At 39.6% G+C, this 16387-nt stretch overlaps 1 protein-coding gene across 4 annotated transcripts in view; it reads left to right on the top strand.

Annotated features, from left to right (window-relative positions):
• The window catches only part of hth (Meis homeobox homothorax), a 385579-nt gene that overhangs the window by 144098 nt on the left and 225094 nt on the right, over nt 1–16387 (top strand). For all 4 annotated transcript variants that reach the window (XM_074094049.1, XM_074094048.1, XM_074094052.1 and 1 more), the window contains exon 7: nt 8425–8548. In XM_074094049.1, the coding sequence (XP_073950150.1) occupies nt 8425–8548 (124 nt within the window). The remainder of the gene's footprint in view (nt 1–8424; nt 8549–16387) is intronic.

Below are 16387 nucleotides of genomic sequence, written 5' to 3'. Positions count from 1 at the left end.
AAAAGTAAAACTAAATAATTGAGGCAAAGGTCTGAGGATTTTGACTGGAATCTAGACCGTAGAAATACGGATTACCTTTTGGTTAGAAACAGTATCCACTTAGTTTTTCTAGATCGAGAGATTTTTCCTAAATAGTTACAGCGCTTAAGTATTTAAATCCCTCAAACTATTTGCTTGTAATCAACAATGCAATTGGTTCAATTGGTGGTGAAAAATTGATTATGACAAAACTTTTTTTTTACTATCTTGTTATCGTCGGTCAGGCACTTGATTCCATCAGTAATGTTTCTTGCCGGTAATGAGACCTTTATCTGATTCTCTTGAATGTGTTTACTTGTCCGTGACAACAACAACACTAATACAGACAACGCCCAATAGCTCTGCAAATAACTTCATGAACCTTCGTCACATCAAAATTAATGTTGGCATTTATTCCTTTTTTTGTTAAAAATCTAAATGTTTAACACTCATGGCATCGTCGACAAAAAACGTCGTCATTGAAGGATCAATCAAAATCACACCCAGTGATTGCTGTGCCCCGCAAACAATGATTTCCCAGCCGGCGCGTGCGCATCGTGGGAACGCGGCCTCGGGATCACTTACTGGAAGATGACACTGATTGCGAATAGCGAAAACTATAATGCTGGAATAGGGGATATCTGTTATTTTCTTTGTTACGTACGTTATAGCAAATATCGGGTCGCCCATTCATGGATCAGTAGGGGGTAACTAAACTAGATCTGTTCTAAGGAACTATGTCGTCATATTATGTCATCATATAGTAATAGGTAACGACATGGTAATGAAATGTACCCTATCTTTTTATAATGAAGAAAAAACCCTATAATATTATTATCAAAGAAATCTTTGCATCCACATATTTTCCTTTTAATAAAATAAACCTTGCAATCTAAAGTAATCCTCTCCCATTTTGACAAGAGAAAAAATAATAAAGTACCTCAAGGCAACATGAAGACGTATGACCTCTTCCAAGATGACGCAGTAAAGTCTCCCATTCGGCCAAATTAATGGTAATGGAAAAGTCCAGTTCCCCCGGGTACCGGCTAATCTTGTTTGTCGTTTGTTAGTTTCTTAGTTTTTTTGACAACGCTTTTGTTTAGGCTGTTATTTGTTTGCGAGTTGGCGTTCGGGAATGTTTGACAAGTTAAATTTAATGATCGAGTTTCTGTTTATTGTGCGCACACTTAAAAAATATCCGATTTTTTGACATTGGTCTATAGATTAGAGAGTTTGAAAAATTTTATTTTATGTTTCGTCTAAATCTGAGAAACACGTTTGAGCATTGCTTACAAAGTTGAATGATACGAGACTCATCATTTACAAATAATGACGAAACTCACGTCTTAAATCGAGTTTAGCACATGTTTCGAATCCGTAGCTTCTGGAAAAAAGCGGCTGCTAAGTTAGACGAAACTGATGCGTTTTATAATTGTCATGTTACACACAAACTATCGCTCTGTAAAGGTACGTTCAACACACCGATGACGGCAACGAGTAGTCGAGCTAAACTGATTTAGAAGTTATCTGTCATTATTTTAATATTGCTATCAGATTCAACAAAATCTTGCAAACGAAAATACGAGTAAGTAGACAATTATGAAGATTTAATCCTATCAGAAATAAATCTTCAGAAGTATTCAAGTGTTTCACTCAACGTTGTCGTTAAGCACAACAAATAGAGCCCCATATGTTATTCAAAAATGTACCAGGAGTCTATAAGCTTCTGGGGCTCAACACTTGATCGGCACATGTTCGAAGCAAAAAACTTTCACCCAAATCTGACACAGACGACGTTCCAAGAAACGAACCAAATACAATGTTGCCACAATGAAGATTGTGAGGGTATTATTGTTTGGAAAAAAAAAGTTCAATGCCTTCATTATTGTTTGAACCTCAGTTGTGACGACAGCGCCACTAAAAGGTCAGAAAATTAAGAATTTGCTGTGAAAACACCTCTATGTAAATTCCGACTGGTAATAACAAAGGTGTTTCTACCAATCATTAACAAATGTTCCCAGCTCCGACAGATATTCGCTAACGATACAAAATTACTCCCTTTGCATGAATAAACAAAATTATAAACAATGTCCCGCCATAATGACGAACTTGCAAAGAGTAAGTCATTTCTGATCCACACACATGGTGTGAACGGAACGCATTAGCGGCCACGCTTCCTGCCACAAAAAGAACCTATTAAAAAAACTAGCTTCGTAATTTGAATAACGCGCTTTCAGTTTTAAAAAATTACTCGTTCATTTTGAACCTTATCGTTTTGACATAAGTTAACTGTATTATTTTTAGAAATCCTTGGAAGCATGTGTTCGATATTCAAATTAGGGATATAGATCTAACAGCGTTGGCTTATTGGTAGAATTGAAAGCGGACGTCTGTTTCAAGTTCTTAACAATTTCAATCGAATTTATTGTTTTGAAACCGTCCTGTTGCTGCTTCAGTTAAAGTCACTCAAAATCGTCTGTACAGTAAAACATCAATGGACATAAAATGAAAAATGAACCGCTACGTCCTAGACTTGAGCATTCAGGCATTTGCCTTTGAAATTTAACATCGCGTGCTAACAAGCAAATGTCAGCTCAGTTCTGCGTTCCTAGTAGATAAATATCTACCTACCAGAATATCTAAGTGGGCCAAGTGATTTTAATGCGTATTGCTTGCCGGCCTCCGTTTTATGTCGAATTTTAGGCAAAACGATGCAATATTTCTTTGAACATTTCGAAACCTATTTTCAGTGGAATACTGTTTTAAAGGCGTAGTCTAATCTAGAATAGGTAGAGATAACCGTTTTATAGTCGCTCCTATGTCTTGGTTAATAGTACGGCCCTGATTCCACTATTTTCCTACGAATAAATAATAAGCCAGGAATTGTAAATACGTTGGAAAAATGGCCTTGCGAACACGGTTTTTAAACCGTGTTCTACGCGACATTTGTCGTGCATATGACATTGCATCACGCGCGCAAACCAATCCGCGCTTTATTTCTGAATTTTCACCAATCAACAAGCACGTCTATTTGCAACCTCTAAATTCGTATTTGAATCATAAGTCGTTTTCGTTTAAAAGTATGGCCACTTTTTGTGTAGAATTTGTTTTGAATTACGCCTCCTGACTTATTATTTATTAGTAGTACTTCACTTACCCATGATAATTTTTAATTTGAGTTTTTCCGACGTGGGTGTCTTTAAATACTTAAATAAAAAGACTAAGGGGCTGTTTCACCATCCATTGATTAGTGTTAACTGACGGTTATGTGATGCCGTCTCCGTCTATTCGAACAAAACAAATAGAGACCGCATCCATTTAGCCGTCAGTTAACACTAATCAATGGATGGTGAAACAGCCCCTAAGAGTACCGTTTCTTTCGAGGCTGGCAACGCACCCGCATCATGATACTCACAGACTTCATATAAATATAAATATCATGTCTGTGATGATACTACAATACAAAAACTCTTTATTTGCCCACCAAACACATAGCAAGCAGTACAGAAAAACAAGTATATACACAGAGAGTCAAAGTCAAAATATCTTTATTCAAATTAGGCTTTACGGTGGAGGAAAACATCGTGAGGAAACCTGCACAACAAACCTGCGAAGCAATTCAACGGTGCGTGTGAAGTTCCCAATCCGCACTGGGCCCGCGTGGGAACTACTGCCCAAGCCCTCTCATTCCGAGAGGAGGCCTGTGCCCTGCAGTGGGACGTATAAGGCGGGATGATGATGATAAATTTTAGGCTATAACAAGCACTTATGAATGTCAAATTAAAATCTACCACCGGTTCGGAAAAACCTCTGTTGAGAAGAATCCGGCAAGAAACTCAACGAGGTATATATTTTTTTAAACAGATTTACAATATTATTAAATGATATCTATACATCACAAGTATAAACACAACTTTATTTTAACACAGTAGTTCGCTATTTGAAGGGATCGCTAATGGGGATCGGAATTGTATTTCCAATTATCCCTGTCCATGATATAATCATTAACTTTATAATACGCCTTGGATATTAATGTCTTCTTGACAATAGATCTGAATTTTGTATCTGTTTCACTTATAATATTTTAGACTTTCTGAGGTAAGCAATAGGCGGCCTTATCGCTTCAGAGCGATCTCTTCCAGTCAACCTTTACAATGGAATGGATGGAGAAGGAATAAAATTTAGCAGGTGGGGAATTTACATATGTGAACTGTAGTCATTTAATTTTAGCCCCAAGTGAACCGCGTTTGTCGGCATTAGTACAAAAGTTGAATACACTGATCTACATTCTATTCAATCTTACATGGCGTCGAATTAGCCCAAATAATAAGACACCTAACGATCGTTAACCATAATCTATTTGCCGTTACATGAACAGCAATTAGGCGTTTTTTCGGCAATTACTTCAGACAAACGTATCAATCAAACGGTATGGTAATGTAAAGCGAAATACGGCTAGCACGCATACACGCTGAGTGAGGTAGAAGACTCGCAGATGAAATGATGCAAAATGGTAAGAAGTACTTACCTTAAACACGAATGAGAAGGTAAACCAGATCTGAAATGAGGTTTTCGAGTAAATTCAGGGTACTTTACTAAGTAAAAACCGGCCAAGAGCGTGTCGGACACGCCCGAAATAGGGTTCCGTAGCCATTAAAAAAAAATTAAGTATTAAGGATTTCGTATTTTGTACGAAATATTCCAAGTTTTGATATATTTTATACCTGAGGCTGCTATTTACCCTTAACCTACTAATAATACTCAAGAAAACTTAACTGTTATAGTTTTCCTTGTAAGTTCGATATACTTACGGTTTTGATTTTAGGGGGGGGGGGGGACGCTTGATTTTAATGAAAATTTGCATTTTCTAAGTTGATTATTTTGCAAACAAATCTCTGAATAGAAAAATCGTTTTAGCAACCCCCTAATGGTTTTAAAAGACCTATCCAACGATACCTCACACTACAAGATTGGATGAGAAAAAAGTCACCCCCACTTTACGCCTATGGGAGGTACACTAAAAAATTTTTTTTTGAATTTTTTATTGTACCGTTTTGTCGGCATAGTTTACATATATATATATATATCCGTGCAAAATTACAGCTTTTTCTATTATTGATAGTCTCTGACAAAGCCGCGGACGACAGACAGACAGACATGGCGAAACTATAAGGGTCCGTTTTGCCATTTGGCTCAGGAGCCTTAAAAATGATAGATGAAACCCGCCAAAGTTTGGGAGTGGAGGCCCGTGTGACGTCACGCGGAACTGTAACTAGCTATATCTTCGTTAATTTGTTTAATTGACATAAGAAAAAATCATCACCATCATCCCAGCCTATTTACGTCCCACTGCTGGGCACAGGTCTCCTCTCAGAATGAGAGGGCTTTGGCCATAGTTCCCACATGGGCCCAGTGCTGATTAGGAATTTTCCGCCGGTTTGCTCACAATGTTTTCCTTTACATGAATTTCGGAAAACTCCAGCCCGGGTTTGAACCCACGATCCCCTGCTTGAGAGGCCATAGGTCAGACCAATAGTCCACCTCGGCTTTTTATCCGATCGGATAGTGTGAAGTTGTGAACGCGGCCTTATTCAATGATTATGTGCGCCAGGCACTAACGAGTGTTCCGTATTCGAATTGCCATTAATTTGACAAGGACCATAAGGCGGGTGCAATAACGGCGGGCTAGCGTGCGCGCGCGCACGAACGCTTCCGAAACGTTACGAGATCACCCGAAGCTGGATACGAATAATGAGTGATCAATAAATTTGATTTTAATGATCGATTTAATTAGTACCTAATCGAATCGCAGTATTCGCAATTATTTTTTACTACGTGGTAAGTTTTCAAATGAAAATTATTTTTTTCTGCTGTAATCAAAATACCACCAACGGAACTTATTAAGCTAGCACACACGAGTAATATTTACCTCGACGTTTCGGCAACATTGCAGTGGCCGTGGTCGCGAGTAGACTGAAGTGTGGGGTGTCAAGTCTGCCTAGCAGCGCGAGTCCTATGAACTACCCGCACTTGATAGTACCGGCACTATGCGAAGTGGCAATATGCCGGCAATAATCGCTCGAAGAACAGATAACCTTTGGGGGAGAAAAGTCTCCACGTAGCGACCACGCAACGGAAGACGAAGCGTTGCCAGACCTCCCTCTAGGTGGGCCGACGCCATCGTGAGAATTGCAGGCAATAGATCGATGCAAGTGGCCAGTTGTCGTTCATTGTGCCATTCTAAGGGGTAGACCTTTGTTCAGCAGTGGACGTTTTCAAGCTGATGATATGATGATTGCTTAAGAATCATTGAAGTTTAAAATCAAAGATTTTTTTTTCACGTGCGCAGAATTAAACTAGCTCTTCTTTTTGTCTTACTTTATCTGATCTATCGGACAGAACGTCAATATTTGTCTGAAGTTCTTACATGTCCTGATTCTGTCTATGACTGAATTATAGACAGTTTGTCTAGACCGCGGAAACAATGTTCTGCCGTGGAATTTCATAACAGTCGCGCTTCATTACCGGCAGCTGCCTCGTCACGCCTCACCGCCCGTGCTTAATGCCGTATGCAGTTTAGGGTTAAACTTTATCGAAACGTGCAAGAATTGTATTGAATTATGTGTTCGAATGATATTTTAGTACGCGTTCATAATCTCCGTCGATATAATCCCACTGCAGGGTGGGTTTCTCTCAAAATGACGCTTGGGCCGTAGTTCCAACTCAGGCTCAGCACGGTTTGGGAACTTTACATACACTGTAGAATTTATTTCCACCTCATTCCGCGTTTCCTCCGTAAGGTCCACGTGACATTTTAAATACATATAATTTGGCAGATAAAATGTCAGGTGCGAGCTTGCAAAATTAATCCAGTAATTATATTCACCGGACATTTTCATTCAACTAAAGACATCGTGTCTTTTACACGTCATACTTAGCCAACGACCAACAGAACGCTTGTCAACTGCAGTTAAAGATTTCTTTTATTCTAAGGGTTGAAGGTTGAAGTTGACCTTTAGCAATCAATGGCTGAAATATTCTTGTGGGTTTCGTTATTCTGGTTCAACCTGTCTAAACGTACACTTATCACTATATGCACAAACAGCAGTGTTGTGTCACACATTTAGCACAAAGTTCGGATTTGCTCATCGGCTCACACGAGCGAAACAGACCTAGTTCGTAGAAGGATTCGCAGTCGACGGATGGCGTTGGAGAACATCATCAGTTTTTATGTTTGCTGTGGTGAAAAGGTGTTGTTACCACATTAGTCGATTCCGTCATACTTTAATCCATAGTCTTCACGACACCAAGCGAGCGATCGTTTGATGTGGTAATAATGCCCTACGATTTCGGTTGGATTCAGTAAAAAATTGCACAGAAATGATTGTAAATTTTTGAGAACAAAATATAAACGTTATTTATTAGAATGGAGTTCCAGTTACAAACGAGAAATATTTGTTTTCCCCTTGACCTTCCTAGGGGAATTCTTCCGGAAAACGATTGTAACTTTTAAAACGAGCAACGGACCAGGACACCAGAAGAACTAAGATGGTAAGACTCGCGTTACGTGTTATTTATTATAGTAAGAAATTATTGCTAAGTACGTAACGCTTACAACAGAAAGAATAACCAGTAATTAAGTAAATTACTACTCTACAAGGCCGGGGTGTGCCGGGAGCTCGGGTGTGAAATTATTTCCAACATTTTAAATTAATTAAAGAGCTGGGGAATCGCTGCGTGTTACATCCCATTTTTTTACCAATTACCTTTATCACGAGCCATCAGCTCGAAGGGAACAAACTATTTCGTGTTTCTAAGGGATATCACGATATTCGTCAGATAACTTTTTAATCAGATACTATTTGGGACCGATTCGCTAATCGTCAGTTTCTGAATTAACCAGATTCGTTAATCCTCAGATCATTTATTAACTAGATGCAATATTTTCGATTTATTGCAAGATGTGTTTTTCGTCAAATAAATTGAAAGCAACAAGAGTCTTTTGTAAGCAGCAAAACGATTAAAAGATTTGACGAAAAAGAAATCTGACAGTAAACGAGTCTTATGGTCAGGATACACGATGATACAATCACTAGACATTCAGAGTTTCCGTGTGTCCATCCGTCGTGACATAAACCTGCAGATGGGTCACGCCGATGGGCACATGTAAGAACACTCAATATCTGTGATCGGGTATCCTGACTGATTATTACAGAGCTACGCATCTCGTAAAATGATCTGACGATAAGCTATGGTTAATATAGTAAACTGACGATAACGAATCGGAATCAAACCGAATCTGACCAAAAACGGATCTGCCGAACATTATGGTTTCTTTTGACTCGAAGTAGTTTTTCGTGAAGTGGCGCGATTATGACCATAACCCAATTGGTGTGTTGTCAACAGAGACCGCCCTCGTCGTCGCTGTCGTACGGCGGCGCGGTGAACGACGACGTGCGGTCGCCCGGCTCCGGCGGCACCCCCGGCCCCCTCAGTCAGCCTCCACAGACCCTCGACGCGACAGATCCAGGTGAGCTCCTTCGTTATTCTGATAGCTTGGTAGTTGTGAATGATCTTGATAGATCCTATTCAAGTAGGTAGGATGAGGAACGCCATAAATACGAAATATCTTCACAACGTTTAGGTGAAAAATTCACCAAGGCCTATTGTTTTTCAAATTAGATGAACTTCTTCGTTATTCTGATAGCCTGGTAGTTCTGAAAGACGAGTGACGCAAGCGAATTCTTCTTTAGCAGCATTTCGTCAGATACCGAAAAATCTCTCATGCAACCATCTGTCACAGCGACTTGTACTCGTCAGTAATATTTACGTCAACAATTAACTTGTCGCCACGATCTAGATCCGACGTGTCGCGTCAACGCCTCTTCAAGACGCATCACGACTGACGCGGCACGTCGCCACGTCGCTATCGCACCTTCCACAAAGGTATTTGAGAAATGGTTTCAACCAGTTGTCAGGTACATCAGTCGTCGAGGCGCCGAAGCTAAAACGGAAACGTCAATAGGAGACGCTGGTGCGTTGTAAGTTAGGACGTTTAGAGTTCGGGTTGCAGCACAATAGGTATTGAAATGAGGCGGTCTCAATGCACGTATCGGCAATCTCATAATCGCATACATATGAATAAGTTTAATTTGTGTGGGACGGTGTTGGAATTAGTTCTAAAAACTGGTACAAAGGCTGTCGCAGTTTGACAGGTGACGGGAGAGACTTTTTTGCGCATTTTCCCATTGGGAATTATGGTTTCGCCGCGCTTTTGTGTAATTGTTCGGTTTGTCCGGCGTTGTGTGGGATGACGGGGAAATTGGATTTTGGTCCGGTTACTGTGATCGGGGATTAAAAAAATACTACTTTTTCCGATGTCCTTCAGAGGCTTTGTGAGCTGCAGTTTTCATGCGAGAATTATTAACCACCGGCGCAAAAAGAGGGGTGTTATAAGTTTGACCGCTATGTGTGTCTGTCTGTCTGTCTGTGGCACCGTAGCTCGTATATGTGTGGACCGATTTGAATGAGTTTTTTTTATTTGAAAGCAGGTTTTCTAGCGATGGTTCTTAGACATGTTTTATCAAAATCGGTTCAGCCGTTTTTGCGATATTGAACTTTGAAGTGACAAAGTTAGGTTAGTTGTTTTGGAACATGAGCAGTTTGATTGCTTACAAGGGCTAACTCTTTCTCTTTCTTCTTACGTATTATTTGATTTTAATCGATTGATTCCATGGAAGATGGATCGAGTGCTTGTGTGGGATGCAACTTGTACCTACCTACTGACACGCTGGCTCTTTCCCATCTTCATGGTACCTGTGTAGCATTTGAAGCGGCTGAAAAAGCAAATGTTTTGAATACAGGGGTCTACAGAATACGACTTTGTCATCTTTGGAGCCTGGCCTTTAATTTTTTATTTTAGCTTTTTTTAATGTAGTTAAAGTTTAGTTATAATTACGCCAGTATTAACGACATCATCCGTCGGGCCCTTGTCAGTGCGAGAGTTCCGGCAGTCCTCGAGCCCAGCGGGCTGGCCAGGGACGACGGCAAGAGGCCTGACGGAATGTCGCTGGTGCCTTGGAGCATGGGTCGGCCGCTAGTATGGGATGCCACTTGCGTTGATACCCTAGCACCGTCCCATATTCCAAGCACCAGCGTCACCGCTGGCGCTGCGGCATCCTCGGCTGAAAGCCTCAAACGCCGCAAATATGCCGCCCTGGGAACCAGCTACATGTTTGCGGCGTTTGGTGTTGAAACCTTGGGGTCTTGGGGGCCAAGTGCGCGTCGGCTATATAAAGATTTGTCGACGCGCCTAATAGAGGCCTCGGGCGACCAGAGGGCTGGCCACTATTTCGCACAGCGTATAAGTATCGCTATATATACAACGAGGAAATACGGCCAGCCTTCTGGGCACCTTACCCATTGACGGCGATTTAGGCCAAATTTTCTATCTATAGTTTAATTATGTTTTATTATGTTTGTTTTTAACAAAACCTAATTAATTTACTTTGAAATATATATTTTTGTTATTATTTAATTGTTTGTGTTTGTCGAGTTAGTGGTATGATAAAAAAAACTGGCTAAATGCGAGTCAGACTCATGCACCAAGCTCCGTGCAAATTTTGAGTAAGTAAAAAATAAGTTTTCATTTCATAGTATTCCCTTTTTCCTTTTGAGCCGCTTCAAAAACCCCTCGATTTTTTAATTTGATCACTTAGTATTTAGATAATAAACACTTCGACTGAAAACAACCCTTAACGCATCAAAATTCACAACCCCACATAAAATTATATAACAATTTAGACCGCCAAAACTCGCTGGCAAAGGGCTAACCGATTGAATTATGCAAAATTCAAAATTCCCCCGTAATTCAATCACGCCCCTCCCCCGGGGCCAGGGGGGGGATTATTTACGAATTAATAATTAACTCTGGTGTAATTGCGTTTTTCAATTAGTACATGCGGCAATTATAGGTACGCGGGCGTCAATTGAGAGGCGACGGATATGAATTTCGGATTTTAATTAATAACACGTGCGGATTCGCTGGATATTTCCCAAGTGATTTTTTTTTATTGTCAAATTGTCAGACATAGGACATTATATACACTTATTTTATGGCCTGGTGATCAAATGTTCTGTACGCTCTATATATGCTAATGTACGCACGCACTGTCTGGTTTTAGAATAAATAGGACGGATCCTCTCTTCCCGTCATCTTCATCATACCAGCCGTAAGACGTCCACTCTTGGACATAGGCCTCCTGTAGAGTCTAGAGTCTAGAGTCTAGTGAGGCTTCGGTTGGAGGTGGCCTGCATCCACCGTGAACCCGCGGCTTTAACGGGTGTGTAATGATCGGCATTTGATATAATTTCAAAGGATATAACAACATTTGATATAATTTAAAAGGACACAGACACACAGACAGGTGACACGGACAGGTTCACAGAACTTTTTTATATAATAAACCTAACCTAACCTAACCCAAAGTACATCAAATTTAATTAAGAGCGTTTATACCTGCTGAGCTGGCAAAGTTGATAATCGTTTGCATGTCATAAAACAATAATGCCAAATAGACGTGTCTGTCAACTTGAAAGTTCGACTTGAACGACATATTCATTTGGTAGAAACTTGTTTAAAAATTGATAGATAGAAGACCACTTATTTGGCTGATGGTACAACAACTGGGACCTTATCACGGTTAAACAAATCGAGTAATAATTACGTCGACGTTTCGGCCATGTTGCATTGCATTGTGATGGTTCTCTCATTCGTACATTTTTGAGCCTGACAGCTCCGATGTTAGTGATACGATTCTATCACTAAAACTTTTTTGAAACCCGTTCTCGATACCTAAACTCACTAAGAACGTCCGAAAAACCGACTAATCCGTAACCCGAGGCGTAATTCGCACAAAATATGACGATTATTGCGTTAGGGGGGGTGGGGGCCAAATGGAATTACCGCGGCCTCGCGTCGGGCCCCATTACCGTCCGCGGTGCTCACGCGCCGGCGTGCTGAGAATTATAAGATCTAGGCGTCTGGGCCACGGTGATGATCAAGGGGCCTGGGGCACTCGTTAAGATAAATAAGTTTTTGTAAAAGAAGATTTTAGGTCGCTCTTCTTCGTTGAGGTTGATTATTGGGGCGCGCCAAAGTTCGCATAATTTTCGCAAGTCATAATGTGTGTTTGTTAGAATTAATGTTTGTTATAATTTTTTTCCCATTGATACCGTAATTTTTTCTGCAATTTTTAAATTTTCATCCTATAGAAAACTCTAGTTTAGGTTAGGTTTGTTTTGTACCAGTTCTGAGCAATTCTTAGATTCGGTGAAAGAAGAGTTATGACAAATATTACATTCTGACTTTCAACAATTATCTGACCCAATTATTGGTACCGCTGGAGGAACTAGACCTTTCGGATCTCGGGGTCAAAGGCTGGCAAGAGCTGACCCAAGATCCTATAGCATATTTTAGTCTGGTGTTGGAGGCCAAGACCCGCTTCAGGTCTGCGCCTATGTAATGTATATAGTAAGTATTTATTTATAACATATACTAATCTTACTTTTATGATTTTCTAATAAAATTTTATTTACATTGAAAAGAAAAGAATACATTATCAATTAAAATAAAAGTAACCTATACTGAAAAAACCTACATAAATAAAGACAAATAATTTTGAGCTGCTCCTGAGAAGAAGGGCTACGAAATAGCCCGAAACATGTCGAGCTAAACTCGGTTTAAGACGTGAGTGATCCGTTACAATATCATTTAATAAAAGACAAATAATAATAATAATGAAAACTAATATAAATGATTTAAACCAGACCCCTTAGGCAAGGTAAGTAGTAACAAGTTGAGCAGATCTAGGTTAAAATTTACTCACACAATTGGATTGGTACAGTCACCAGCATTAATATCTGCCACAGCGGAACGTGCAAAAATATCTGACACGTCCGAGAGTCGTATCAGATATTTATGCACGCTTGTTGTGTTAGATATTGGTGCTGGTGACTGTACTAACATGAATTGTTAGTTATTTATTCCTACCTAGAAAGACTGTCTCTTGGAACCACACATCCTGTATCTAGATGGGTTTAACCCAGGCTCCCTATGTAGCCCACATTAAATCTGTCATGTTAACTAATGCTGCGCAAGAGTGGAATACGGTGGTATAAAGGTTGGCTCTGGCTGTGGGAACTGCTGCGGGAACTCCGTTACATCACATACGTTTACGAGTACTTTGGTGAAGCGTTCTTCGGTTGAATCAATAAGTATATCATAGAGGAATATACCCCAAACGGAGTGGTAAACAGAGCTGTGAAAAAATAACGAACAAGAATAACTTTTGACTAAATTACAAAAAATATTAAGTCAATGATGAAAATTTTTATCATCGTGGACGAATCAGAAAAAAAATAGCGAATGATTACTTTTACCAGATTAACTTAAAGTAAAAAAACTGTTGTTATATTTTTTTTAACAAACTAGTTATGTACTCGTGCTACTAACAGTATTTATCTGAACTAAGTACAACAAAATACTGTTCCTCAAAAACAGGCTCGAACCAACCGGCGCGACCAGGTGAGTTCCGGTTTTCCATTTCCAAATGAAACCCAATCATAACTCAAGGAAAATTCCGGAACGGGCTTCCATCACGAAAACCACGCCCAGAGCCCCAGCCCCAGCCTAATCTAATATTAAACACATTCGGATATTAGATACAAAATGAGCATTCACAGAATTTAATAATCCCTCCCCCTCTAGCGCATACCGCCGTCCTGCTCCCTTGAATTATTAACAACAAATTTTATGATTACATTTAGTACTGAGTGCAAGGAGACGTGATGCGAAAGCCGAGCGGCCGGTGAAAAATGGCGGGAAATAGCCAGTTAATGTTTTATTGGTATCGATGGATTTGAGTTATGTTAGTGCCGGGGTAATTTTCAATTTTGTGACTGAAATATAGATGAGGATCGCCTCTGGAGGACTGTTGGGTTACTCTATCACAGGGAGGCTGCGGGCGCGGGTATCGTTAAACAATTCTGTGTAGGTCTTCTAAATCGTCACACTTTTTGAAAGAGAAAATAAATAAATATCTATCACGGTATCATCATCGCAGCCTATATACGTCCCACTGCTGGGCACAGGCCTCCTCTCAGATGAGAGAGCTTGGGAAGTAGTTCCCACGCGGGCCCAGTGCGGATTGGGAACTTCTTTCGGATTGAATTGCTTCGCAGGTATGTGCAGGTCTCCTCACGATGTTTTCCTTCAGCGTAAAGCTTGTGGTAAATTTCAAATGTAATTCCGCACATGAATTTCGAAAAACTCAGAGGTTTGAACCCACGACCCTCTGCTTGAAAGGCGATAGGTGAAACCATTAGGCCACCACGGCTTACTTGGTTATCACAGTATACTTGATTCTAAATGACCTAGTCCCAAACTAAGCAAAGCTTTGTACTATGGGTGCTGACAACGTAAAAAGACATACATCCATCCACTAATATTATAAATTTGAAAGTGTTTGTGTGTTGGTATGTTTGTCCGTCTTTCACGTCGAAACGGAGCGGTGGATTGACGTGATTTTTGGCATAAAGATAGTTTATGGGCCAGAGAGTGACATAGGCTACTTTTTATCCCGGAAAAATGCCGTTCCCGAGGGAACAGCGCGCCACAGCAAACATTGACGTAAAACTTATAACACCCGTATTTTTCCGTCGGAGGTTAAAAAGCACGGTGTCTCGCTCTTTCAACATCTACAATGATTTCTATTGCTCTTAAACGCGAACCCCTCAAATTCCCAATAATCCCGGGACAAACAGCACAAACTAGCCCACTGTTATCCTGACAATTATCACCGAAAAAAGGGTAGTTTCAATACAATCAAGCTGCATTATGCTATTGTGGCGCGTCTAATACTTTTTAGGGTCCCGTAGCGACATGGTAAAAAGAACCCACACACCCACACATCTACGAATACCGGACACGTATATTTTTGGTATCTAAGAGGTTTGTTTAGAGACAGGTGCCACAGTAGTCACAGGTTTATTAAAGCTGGGCCACCGCCAGCGGAGAATTTTAGCTGCAATTTTTACAGGAACAAAAAAAATATAAAACCCGACTGGCTTATTTTTTTATATAAAAACTAAAAGGAAAAACAAGTCTAGGTATCTATAGAACTCTGTTGCTGAACTTAAACTTTAACAGTCGGGACCTTGCTGTCATTTTTGAGTCAGACTCGTTTTCTTTTTCATTTTTTCCTTCAAGTTTTCTTAATTTTAATAAGATTTCGAATTAGACAAAAAAAATACACACTGAGCGTAGGGTTAGCTGAAAACTTTGGAATTATTGAGATAGATACATCAGTATTATGTTATAATACTTAAGTGGAAAATTGCAACTGAAGAAAAAGAACCCTCGGTGTACGAATACTGTTTTCACTTGACCGGTTTTTTTTATTTATGTATCCAACGCCCCAACTCAAAATGGCCCGATTCGTCATAAGTTTTAAGTTTGAGTTTTGAATGGGTTCAAATAACTTTAAATTCCTAAAGGTGTAACAAAATGGAACCCTTTACTTGTTTGATATTTCACGTGTAATTTAGTTTTGTATTGCTTGGATTATTTCTTTTATTTGTGTCGAAATGTATTAGAAACTCGGTGCTCTTTTATATTATGGTTCTATGATTGTAAGTGAAGAATTATCAATAAATACTTTTGTGGGAAAGTGATTTATCTAAATGGCAACTTTCAGTAAAATGCTTGTAAATACATAATTATTTGACAGAATCACAAAAATATATATTCTATTAGAGAATGTGGTGTGTTATTTATTTTTATTAGTGAAATCGATATTGTTATTGATCCCACTCCTTATGTCAGCAATTTTTGTTTTTCGAATTTTCGGTCGCTACTTGCAATTTATAGCTCTACTTACTGCTCGTCGTCGATGATGAGATAACTGCCTTAAGTACGAGTAGGTTTCAATTGACATGCATAATACATATTTTAACTTTTTACCAACATACAGGCAAATCCACACAAACCAAAAAAGGACTCAATAAATTATTAACAATTACAATATTCATGTAATCCACGTATGCCAGTCAAACAATATTATGCCGCGCATCGATCTGAAGGGTGTGAATTACAATTGACAAAAAGCTGTCAAAATGACAGAGTGATTCGTCATACGCGACAGCTGCGCGAGAGACAACCAATTGACAATTACAACTATACGGACGTTATGGCATTATTGTTGATTTTATGGTGCTCCTTTTGTCATGCAGGTAGGTTTAGAGATACTTTGGTGCACTTTGAAATATATGTTGGGAGTGCAGGATTGTGTCGTTATTAGAATGGCCAAGT

Source organism: Choristoneura fumiferana, chromosome 11 (genome assembly GCF_025370935.1).
Source record: "Choristoneura fumiferana chromosome 11, NRCan_CFum_1, whole genome shotgun sequence".
In the NCBI taxonomy this organism is placed as follows: Eukaryota; Metazoa; Arthropoda; class Insecta; order Lepidoptera; family Tortricidae; genus Choristoneura; species Choristoneura fumiferana.
This window is presented reverse-complemented; position numbering and strand designations above follow the sequence as displayed.